General features: G+C 40.3%; 1 protein-coding gene across 3 annotated transcripts in view; it reads left to right on the forward strand.

Annotated features, from left to right (window-relative positions):
- Window positions 1–12148, forward strand: part of epha3 (eph receptor A3) — a 161487-nt gene that overhangs the window by 127625 nt on the left and 21714 nt on the right. For all 3 annotated transcript variants that reach the window (XM_055015325.1, XM_055015324.1, XM_023264561.3), the window contains exons 9-13: window positions 2255–2417; window positions 3607–3712; window positions 4209–4273; window positions 5399–5524; window positions 9215–9400. In XM_055015325.1, coding sequence (XP_054871300.1) covers window positions 2255–2417; window positions 3607–3712; window positions 4209–4273; window positions 5399–5524; window positions 9215–9400 — 646 coding nt within the window. The remainder of the gene's footprint in view (window positions 1–2254; window positions 2418–3606; window positions 3713–4208; window positions 4274–5398; window positions 5525–9214; window positions 9401–12148) is intronic.

Genomic DNA, 12148 nt, shown 5'->3' on the forward strand with positions numbered 1-12148 from the left:
AAAGTTGATGTTGGCAATAATGCAAAATAAGCTTTCTGCAAAGTAAGTATTACCAGATATGTTTAAATGGCATAAAGTGATTCAGTATTCCAGTATTCACAGGACTAGTGGTTTTGCTGAACAATGTGTATCTATTGTATAAAAATAATAAATAACTATAATTCATTAAAGCTGTTATACATTACGCTACTTCAGAAATACTAAACTGACCATCCTCATTATGTCATTCTCTTTTAGGAGCTGTAAGTACATTTAATTTGTTTCTCTGATAGCTAAAATTTTAGGGATGATTAAAGTTATGTTTCTGCTAACTGAGAAAAGGGTCATTAAAATTAGTTGTTGACAAGGCTGAGACAACCCAGCCAGCTCATTATTTTTAATTAACCACACCTAGCCAGTGCTTTGCCTCTGGCTTTGCCTACATTGCCCTCACCAGTGCCGTCACGAAGCCAGAGGCTCGAATGTCTAAAGCACTTGGGTTATTCATTTCCTACCCTATATATGGGAATGGTTAGTGGAGGTTTGGTGATATTCTTGGGAATTCCCAACCAGAATGCTTCCCAGAAGAAGAGAGGTGTTTCATCTTTTGGAAATCCCATGCTAACTGTATGATCTTCCTGTCGCTTTAACCGGCTAAGGGACGCTCTGCAGCCGATAAGGCACTTCCAAGTGCACTTTGTGAAAATAGAATTTGTGGGAATACACTTTACTGATTGTTTTTGCATGTTTTATCACCATAATCTAAAGAGCTGAGAGAGAGAGCTTCAAATCCACTTTAATTTAGGCTGTTTATTTAGCCTTAGACAAAAGGAATGCGGGCTGAAACACTGTATTTACAAGACTTCTGCTGTACATCTCCTGTTTTGGGGTCGGTATGAATTTGCATCGATGACTGTGAGTGCGTGTGTGTGTATTTGTGTGTTATACAAGCTATAATTTGCTACAGCTTTGTTTACATTATCAAAGAAGAGCACAGAACAGAGGCCAGATTAAATTCGAACAGTGTTCTGGTGAGACACACACAAATACACACACACATAAATGAACAGTCAACAATCACAAGCTTGTTTGGCTGCAGTATGCATTGAAGAGAAGTGTGTGACCTGAGTTTCTTCCTTCATGGACACAAAGGTGCCCGTGCCACACCTGCGTGTGATTTTTGTGGATCACATGCTGTCCTGAGCGCTGAACGGTGACAAGCTGAGAGAGATTTATAGCTGTGATGAAGAGCCGTTGGAGTGCAGGTCTGCTGTATCAGTTACCTCCTCACACACATACCACTTTAAAAAGCTTTGTGCACCATAAAACTCTGATCCACTCCATTAATAGGCGTGAAGTTTCTTTTGGACACTAATTATGTGCATGTGTGTGTGTGTGTCTATGTCTATGAGTATTTATGCCGTTGCCTGTTCAAATGAGCGCTTCTTAATAACTGGGACTATAAAATGAGGAACTGACAATGTCTGAACATGGTTTGGCCTTGAATGAGTTTTATGAGCTTGGCTAAGTTGCAAAACATGTAGCTCATTTTCAGGATTGTTGAAGTCATCCCTAATAGGTTGTCATTACTGTTCAAGATCGTCCTTCTTCTCTTTTCTCACTATGTTTGTTTCATAGCATAAATTCAGATCAGTAACAGTGTGACTGCAGTCCTGTGTGAGGCATTTGGTGCAAAATACATTTTTTGCTCAAGTGATAGTATCCTTTGTACTCTAACTGCATACATTCTAAAGTGAAAATCATGTACTCTGTTGTTTCCCGTTTTTATTGTCTTACAGTTGCATTAGTTCTCATTGTGTTCCACAGAAAAATACATATAATTTAAATTAGTCACATATAGGCCTACTTTCTACCATTTCTCTCCTTCATCCACCCCCTGCCTTCTCTTCTTTTCTCTGCCATTTTTCTACCCTCCACATCTGGAAACAATGTGCTGAATGCAGACCTGGTGTGTAAATCCTCTAAATCCTCCTGTTGTTTTATCAGTGGAGATCAGTAGGAGAGAAGTCATAAAACATAAAAGGCATAATTCATCAGATTGGAAAGAAAGCTGTCAAACTGTCTGGGATGTTTTCGTGTATGCATGTGTAAAAAATGGACACGCACATAGTCCATACGGCGTTGGACTGTGCATACTGTATATGCAAATGAACTGTGGAGTCAAAAGAAGTATTTAAAAAATTTTGTAAAATATCTCACAAATATTTCTTTCTCTCCTCTGTCTTCTTGTTCCTTTGTCCTCTGTGTCCTACAGGAGGAGCAGGAGACCAGCTACACCATCCTTCGGGCTCGAGGGTGTAACGTGACCCTGAGTGGCCTGAAGTCCAACACTGCCTACCTGCTTCAGATCAGAGCGCGCACCGCTGCTGGATATGGAGCCAGCAGCCCCAGTTTCCAGTTTGAGACCAGTCCTGACTGTAAGCTCAGCAGAGAGTCCAAGCTTGTTGTTCTTTGACTGAAAATATACTGCTGTTGTTAAAAATACAACTACATTGATTAGACGGTTTCTGCTGATTAATTGTAGTACAGCTAATAACCTTTTAAATACAATAACTGATAATAAATGGTAAGGCGGTGAAGCCATTCTGATTGTAAACCACAGAAATATGCGTGTTATTTTTGTCCTGCTTTTAGTGCTCTGAACCCTCAGCAGTATCTGGGCACCTTTTGCTCTCAGTGTCGGGTCATTTTTCACTGCAATTTCAAGTCCTGCACCTCAGTGGAAACAGCACAACCATGGCTAGAAGCAGAGAGACCTCAATAATGTATTTTGTGCACAATTACAATGACATAAATCATAAAAATACAGTCTTTAGTTATTTGTTGAAAATAATGAGAAAATGGTTTGGGCATTAAAAAAAAGTTACTCTACATACTGTAGATGTCATATTACTTACATTTTTAATTTGTTCCTATACTTATCCCTTATCTGCTCTGTGTAAATATGACCTGCAGTTCAGTCAGAAAAGACCCTCGCTCATTTTGTAGAGAATCTAGTCAGGGCAAAGTATTTATTTTTTGTCAAAATTTTAAATGGATGATTTTAATGAAATATCTGGACATTGGGCTCGGATTCGATTGAATTTCCGGACAGAATGCACATCACATATTAGTAGTTCAAGGACCATCAAAAAGTTAAAAATCCAGCAATTCTTTCTGTTTTTATAGCTTTCAGGCTCTGACAAATACAGAATTTTTGGCAGTCTTTAAAGACAGCATGTATTTCAAACCTGCAGGCGGATTTTGGGTTTCAGAGGGTTAAAAGTGGAATCTTTGTGTTCGGTGGTAACAGCTATTTTAGAAGCTTTCCTACTTTGACAAGAACAATAGGCTTTCTGGTGGGGGCGACTTTTTATTGGTGTCGGTCAGATTTAGATATCCAGGTATTTACTAAGACAATATGTCAGCTGTGATGAATTCAACAGCAACCTTTATCTGTTCTCGTGGGAACTAACTATACTGCAGTAAATCAAAGGAATATTTAATCTTGGCATACACACATTTTTGAATCGTACTCTGGGGTAATTGATATTTGTGTTGTCTTAACGGGTGTGTCGTCACCACAAGTTCACCACTGCTCATTAGCTGTTGATCTGTGTCTTTCAGCGGCCTTCTCCATCTCCAGTGAGAGCAGCCAGGTTGTTCTGATTGCCATTTCCTCTGCCGTGGCCATCATCCTGCTCACTGTGCTGCTCTACATCCTGATTGGCAGGTTGGTCCACCGCTCACTTGCCTTGATTGTCCATTTTAAGTGTTGTCTCCTCCAATCACAATAATCCAATAACTTTCTCCCCTCAGTGGTAACTGATGATTATCTGTGTATTTTTGAAAATTACCCCGTAATGACACTCACTGTGAACTTTCATTCAAAAAGTTTCACTTTTATTTAATCTCTGTAACTTCTATAAAATGTTCTGTAAAGGCTGTATATAGGTATGTGTGCGTGTATGGAATGTGTGTGTGGTGATTGCATGCCTGTGTGTGTGGTTAAAGTTGGCAGTCTGTAGTGTTCAGAGAGAGTATAAATCCATGGCACATTATAAGACTTACTGATCCTCTCTTGGCTTATAAGAACTGGGATTACACACACACATACACACACACACTACATACACACCGCTCTTGCTAGCCTTCAGGCTGGGCTTGTGGGTGAAGTTTTACTGGGAGATGTGGCACCACTTTTGATCTTGCTCTGTTTGGATTGGCAGGTTTTGTTGCCGCAGCAAATCCAAACATCCTGATGAGAAAAGGCTGCACTTTGGCAACGGCCACTGTAAGTAGTGGACTCTGGTTTCTCAGACCTGCTCCGATCTGTCCTCTTTGCACGTTACTATTTACTGAGTAGAAACAAACCTGGTTTCATTTGAACAGACATGTCTTTCTCTGAACATTTTAACACATCTTGACCAGCAGCTGCCGTTAAAGAGCAGAGATTTCCATTCTTGATGTGGTTTCCCCTTTATTTTGGTTTGTTTGGTTATACGAGAAGACAATAATCAAAAGGAGACCATGTTGAGATGGAGGTTTCTCGGTCCATTTGCAAACCAATCCTGGAGACTTCATTCATAAAGGGAACAAGTTCAAATCATTCTTTGAGCCAAAACTACTTTTGTAATTCCCTTTTCCCCAGAGAAAAGCTCCATTATTGATTTTTATTTTTAACCAGGTGATTAAAAAGTTGGCAATATCGACCAACAGAACAGCTTTTTAAAAGCACTCTACACTTAATTTTCATTTTCTTTATATCCACCTTGCACACACTTTGTTCTCTGTTTTCTTGGTCTTTTATACAACTTCTTATCTGACCCAGGCGTTAAACCCAGAACTCCCCAGCATCTGCCCACTGCTTCATGAATAGTTAGGATGGGTCAGATGCTGAGCATAAATTTTTAGCACACGGGCTACTAAAACCACTTAAAGGATAGGTTTACATAGGTTTGCAACATTATCTTTATTTGTGTAATAGGTCCCCAATAAATGTATCATTTAACTCAACTTATGGTGTGTGTGAATCGTGAATTTTTAGTTTTTGTTTAAGAATTATTTAAACACATTAAAATGTTTTTTCTTGGAGGTAATGTTTAACCAGCAGCAAGTGTAAAAAGATGTTATTCCAACACAAGATTAACGGTATCAGCTGGCTACTGCTGAAAGCCCATCCTGACCTGTTTCTGTAAGGAAATTCTTCACCCAAATGTAATTAATGAGACACTTAAGACTATATCATCTTCAAAGCGCTGCTTTTATTGTGCAGCGTTCAGTGGACATTTATCATCCACACATACTTAGACGGTTTAGAATCACTCATACAGAGGATGTAAGGCCGCTGGGACAAAGACAGGGAGGCACGCGACTTCAAATAGTCATTAATTGATGTAACTTTCTTCTGCTGCTGCAGTGCGTCTGCCGGGTATCAGGACCTATGTGGACCCCCACACGTATGAAGACCCGAGCCAGGCTGTGCATGAGTTTGCCAAGGAGCTGGATGCCTCCTGCATCGCCATTGATAAAGTTGTGGGAGCAGGTGAGAATGGGCAAAGGAACATGCTTTAGCAGACTTTGGTGCATACACAGATGTTGTTTAGGTTATTTCAGGCAAGCAAACTAAAAAACAAGACTGTAAAACATTGCAAGATGCTAAATTCAGTTCACTTCCTTTCTAGCATGAACAGAATGATTATATATAATTACAAATAATCAAAACTGCCATTTTGGTGGGATAATCAAAAACTCATGAAACGGTAATTCCAGAAAAAAACACCAAGTAGACAAACCTTTTTTTCCAACTCTCATATCAGTTACCTTCTTTTACTTTCCCGCTCTTTCATGCTCTATTTAAATTACAAAGATACACCAAGTGCACAACCAACTGAAGAAAAAAACTCAAATGCACGTAGAGCTCCTATATATCCACATTTTTCTAGCAGCAGGCTAGTTATCTGTGCTCCATACACTGCACAGCTGGGAATGAGAAAGCATTTAATGCCGCAGCTTGACACGCCTTCTTTCCAGTCCTCACCTATGATGGAGGGAAAGATGGTGAAATGAGGAAACCTTCAGCTCGTTCTTGTCCACCCCTTTCCTCTTTTCCCTCCTTTATTTTGTTGCCCTCATACTGTTTTTTTGCTTTCCTTTTCCCATAGGCAATTGCCTTATGCGCTGATTCTGAAAACCTGATGTTTAATGATTGCAGTTGTACAACAAACCTCCTCTCCTCTCCTCTCCTCCTCCTCTCCTCTCCTCTCCTCTCCTCTCCTCTCCTCTCCTCTCCTCTCCTCTCCTCTCCTCTCCTTTCCTCTCCTCCTCCTCTCCTCTCCTCTCCTCCTCTCCTCTCCTCTCCTCTCCTCTCCTCTCCTCTCCTCTCCTCTCCTCTCCTCTCCTCCTCCTCTCCTCTCCTCTCCTCTCCTCTCCTCCCCTCCCCTCCTCTCCTCTCCTCTCCTCTCCTCTCCTCTCCTCTCCTCTCCTCTCCTCTCCTCTCCTCCTCCTCTCCTCTCCTCTCCTCTCCTCTCCTCTTGTACTCCCTGATAACTTCAGCAGGAGTGCAGACGGGAGGGTAATGCATTATGATTCATGTCGAGTGCAGTCAGAATAGATGGAGACTAAAGCACACAGCACATAACAGCAGACGGGTCTCCAGAGCCCCAGCAGCCCTTCACACTGTAAAACTGTCAGGACGGCCTGAGAGTCTAACCTGAGTCCACACTGGACTATGCTATGCTCTACCATGCATTTTTCATAGTGCATAGCAGGTATGAAACATGTTAAACTTTACACAGTTAGTGACACGTCAGCAGATATTTGCTTTTCTATTTAAGTTATATATAGAATTGTTGTTGTAATTGTTAATTGTTCTTTATGATAAGAAAAATTAGTGTTAGATTCATGATAGAATTAACACAATTGGGAATTCATTTTTTATTCACTTCAGGAATCATTTTGATTTCACACTAAGAACTAACCTCTTCAGATCTGCCCATTTGCAGGAAATGTGCTCAAAATTATGCACATCTTAAAGCAATGTTGTATGCATAAAAAAGTAAAAAAAAAAAAGATTGACCAATATGCCGTGGAAAATCTTGCATTAGTAGTCTAATATGTAATTATACCTCCTTCCTTATTATCATTGTTCTAAACCAATATCAGTTGAACCTTAATGCCCTCACACTCAGCTGAGCTCACACTGAAGAACACTACACAACAGTGTACTATACATTTTTAATGCGTACAGTGCACAGCTGAGACAAAGTATATTTATTTTAGTGCTTCTCCACACTGAAACGAAGTTCAGCATCACATTGCGCAATAAGTCTATTTTTATGTGGGAAAGCAACTAAAACCATGCTCTGGACATTGTAAACGAAATGACAGTGTGGCAGGATAATCACATTTAGTAACCGTAACAATACTTTAGATTTTTTTTCAGAAAATCCCAGAAACATTATGAGACCAAGAAACCCTGTATGAGAAACTATAGCTTTGCAGATGCAAGTGTGACAAAGAGGCAAAGAGAAGGGAGTGTGGTTCGCTCTTGTTAATCCACTTTAGCTCATGAAAATCTGAACTCATCAACAGAGGTGAACATTAAAGCCTGAGCTACGATGTAAACATTTTTGTCCGTCAGCTTCGCTGCAACATACCACCCATCTGTGTGATTTTTATGAAGCCACATAAGCACTGTGAACAATATACAACATACCTCCTCTTTCTCCATCCCTGCCTCAACTCCCATCTGTCTTCATTAAACATGTTAACGGGACTTTGATCTGCTGGCCAATCGGTGATTGTGTGTTAAAAGACATGAAACACATGCTCCACTCTGCTTACATGCTTCAGACTTTAACTTCAAAGTGGGATACCTAGCTTGGCTCATAGCAGGAAAGGAGCGAGTGTCCCTAATCAAGCCTTATTGGACAAAGATCTTCTTTCTTAGAGTGACCACATAAAAAGGTGCCTTGGCCTGGCTCGTCTGTCCACTGCTGAGGGCTACAAGAATGCAGGAGAGCTCGAAAGACCAGGCATGCTTTTGGTATTTAGACAGGTTGTAATTATTCTGGCTTAAGTTCTTCCAGACCCTCATAGCTTCAAGTCCAGGGTTTGACCCATGATCTCTGAACCAGAGCTGCTGGGGGATATGACTGTACTGCATGCAGAGAGAGATCTGCATGTCTCAGCTCTGACATCACCCCACATGAGCACACACTCAATATGCATATACATTATGGTGTAACACACTCACATACATCGTGTACGTGCAGATGTACACACTCCACTTATCTTCTCCAGTCCAGCCAAAACCCTGTCACCAGGGCTGCCTTTGAAGTGGCCAGTCTACCTACAAAGCTTACAGTACCTTATGAACACATACACACACACACACACAAGTAGGGGCTGAGGTACACACAGACACAAATCCCCTCAGCAGCAAAGAATGCTAATTGTGCTCTCCCAGAGTGGATGTTGAGTCATGGTGTGTTTAAATTTGACATAGAAATAAAGCTGAAATATCACACTGCTGTCTGTTCACTTTGGAGTTTTTCAGATTGTGGATTCAGGCTACGATTCTCCAAAATCAACAAATGCAATTCCTGATTAATGCGAGTTAAATAATGACAGAGGTAATCAGCAAGATCCGTTTTGATCTCCAGCTTCATCTGGCTGATTCACTGACAGGCATCTGTAGAAATCATACATCATGATACCTTGAGCAATAGTTGAAGCCCTGTTCTAAATCAGTGCAAGAACCTCTTGGGCAGTAGTTTGGCCTCATGCTACGCTTGTTAGCAAGCTCTTAATCGTGAAACTGAGCTAGCCAGGGGTTAAGTGACTACAAAAAATCCTGTAATAGATGACAACTGGAACGTGGCCTCTCTTTTTGTCTGTTGTAAGTGAGCTTAGTATGCACTCAGAGGTTTCTGGACGAGGCAGCTAGTTTAGTTAGCCGGTGAGCTTCTCTGAAGTGCATCCATGTGCAATTTGCTACAATAGCGAATTCAGAGTATTGAGTTACTTTTGGAGGGATTTAAAACACAAACTTTTGTAATTACAATATGAAACTCAAGTTTTTTGAAAAGGTTAAGAAAGTTTGCACACCTTGCATTCTGGCCTTATTTTTTGATCGTACATCTTCACACAACATGCACACAATAAGCACATGCAGCCTAATTACTCTTGCATGAATGATCAAGTACAACCTCTTTCATTAATTTATCCTTAGGTGAGTTTGGGGAGGTGTGCAGTGGTCGCCTGAAGCTGCCCAGCAAGAAGGAGATCTGTGTGGCCATCAAAACCCTTAAAGGAGGATACACCGACAAACAGAGGCGGGACTTCCTGGCTGAGGCGTCAATCATGGGACAGTTTGACCACCCCAACATCATCAGGCTGGAGGGGGTGGTAACACGCAGTGAGTGCAAGCATGACTCAAAGGCACACTGACGGGAACTGACTTTGCGAAATTCACTTTCATGACTTACTGCTGCACAAACACTTCTTCCAAGAACATCTGCCTGATCCATTTTTCCCAGGGTATGATATTGGGTGTTGGTCTGCACACTGGAGTTGTTCTGCTGATTCTTTCTACATGAATTTAAAGTAAAATTAAAATTTCAGGAGACATGATGTTAAATAGAACAGAACAGAACATTTGCATTCACATTCCATCAGAGATTCGTCCTCTCCGGAGAGTCTTTTTACCGATTCCGGATTTGCAATTGTCTTTGACAAATGGCTCTAAAGTGGCCGACACGTCTGTGAAAGAGCGAAGGAGTTTTATTGAGTTGCTGTGGTGTAAATCTCTGCAGATCAATGTGCTCTGATCAAAGCCTGTGTCCAAAGTGGGCATAAATCCATAAATCCATATCTCTGACTTGCTCCCCTCTGGGCCTCTTTATAAGACTATCATTAGCACACAGAAGGCCTCTTTAAAAGGGGAATGACTGCAGAAAAAGGGAAATAATGAGTCTGAACTTTGTCGCTGAGAAACGGGTCCGGCCTCTATCTCTCCCTGCGGCACTTAGCTTGTTAAGTAGTTCTGCCAGTATGGTTATTCTGAAGAGTAGAATAAAATACCTGGAGAACTTCTCTTCATTGTCCTTGATTTTTATTTTCTCTTTCTTTTGGTCTTTTATTCATCTCCCTTTTTCTTGCACAAACCCAGTGCACTAATTGCTCCCTTTAATTTATGGCCTTTGAATTTAGTGACTTAATAGCCTGACTTCTTCTACTCAGAAACAGCACTGTGAAGTAAAGAACTGAAAATGCATTTACATCACATTGTGTTAATTAACAGAAATTTGGGGCCTTTTACTTTTATTTTTTTCTTGAGTTCCTTTAAATGAAATTTTTTGTGGACAAGAAAAAAAGAAAGAAAGAGAGAAAGAAAGAAAGAAAGAAAGAGGGTAAAAACTACAAACTGATAGTTTGGACTCCAAATTGTTCATATATTATACCCATATAATAATCAATACATATTAATATTGAATTACCACTAATGGAAATAATGTCACAAACGCAACATTTAATCTGTCTTGTCGAGAATAAAAGTGAGACTTTGCTTGAATATTTTTTTCTTTTTTTGGTTTTATTTTCTTTTGTATTTATTGAAAATACCTCTTGAACGTATATAAAATGCAAAAATATAAAAGATAATTGTGGACAAAATAGGCTTTTAGCTCTTAATTCCAGCCATTTAGATGTGTTTTTTGTCTCCTTTGGCAAAATGTTTCCACTGGAAAATTCATTTTAATTCACTAGAAATACCAGAATAAATGTTTTGTGAAGGACACAAAGTAAAAATAACCATGAAAACTTTTGTAAGGGAAGCACATACAGTCACAGCTTTGTTCCTCGATTCTTTTCATTCAGCCTTGAAATCAGTACGTCCTCAAAGTGAAAGTTTGTGTGTGTGTGTGAGATCTCTCATCACTGAGACTGTTTCCCTAATACATCTTAAACCGGCCTACCTATTAATGTTCAGTCGGTGAGAAATGCTGCAATAACACGACTGTGGTTTCATTTGCTGCTTTGAGACTGAGAGGGGAAGCCCAATATTCAGAACAGTGGGTGCATGTGTGTGTCTACATGACATTTGGAGGGATGCCCTGAACACATGTGCACAAGTTGGAGCAGCGTGAGTGCAGGGCATAGTTTTAGGAGGTCCATTTGATATGCTCTCTCTCTCTCACACACACACACACACACACACACACACACACACACACACACACACACACTGCTGTAGGGTGATTTATTAAGCTGCTCCTGTTAATTCTTAATAATCCTGAGACTTTCACACCCCATTTACCTTGCTGCTGCTTTTGGCTGATCCACAGGCTGCATATTTGTAGGAGCACACACACACTCTCTCTCACACACACACACATGCATGCACTCGTCTCTTTCAGGCCTACACATACACATCCACAGCTACACACATACACTTGCACTCGGGTTCACAGAACAAAGGGGCTTGGGGGCCTTTATCTTCGCTGCCAATGTTGAGAATAGAGAGAAAGAGGGAAGGGAAGAGGGCGGAGGACAGGAGGGAGGACCGGGTGTGTGTGTTCCCGTCTGCGACTATAAAAGCCGTCCGCTGGTAAACGGAACAATCCATCAAAGCCTTTTAGGGACTGGGTGTGGGCGGAGGGGGTGTTTAACTGGATCTGTGACTGGGTTTCAATGATGAGAGATTTTTTTTTTTCTTTTTTTACTGTAATTGGTAATGAAAGTGTTGCAACTTTCTGAGACAATTCATGCTGTTCAGGGAGTTAAATCTCTTTTTTCTCCAGTGACAAAAAAAGCACAAAAGGACATGTCATATTCAAAAAAACATTTATTAGAAAGTGTTTTTAGGGGAAAAAATTAAAAGCAAAAATCATTTGTATAAGTTAAAGTTGTATGCTTCATTAAAGTCATACCTTTTTTTATCTCCACATTTCTGATTAACTCAAGTGCACCTTTTCTCTGAACTTTAAGGGTTTTTCTGTACATATATTAACGAATAGATTCTAATCAAATAAACCAGACTGACTCATAGGAAAAGTAGAAATTCACACCAGATTTGTTTGGTTCAGACCAGCTTTGATTTAATTAAATGGATCGAGTTAGCCAAATTCCATCATTATTAATGGATTTTTTTTCCCCGACGAGACTA

The sequence above is a fragment of the Amphiprion ocellaris genome, chromosome 11 (assembly GCF_022539595.1).
Source record: "Amphiprion ocellaris isolate individual 3 ecotype Okinawa chromosome 11, ASM2253959v1, whole genome shotgun sequence".
NCBI lineage: Eukaryota > Metazoa > Chordata > Actinopteri > Pomacentridae > Amphiprion > Amphiprion ocellaris.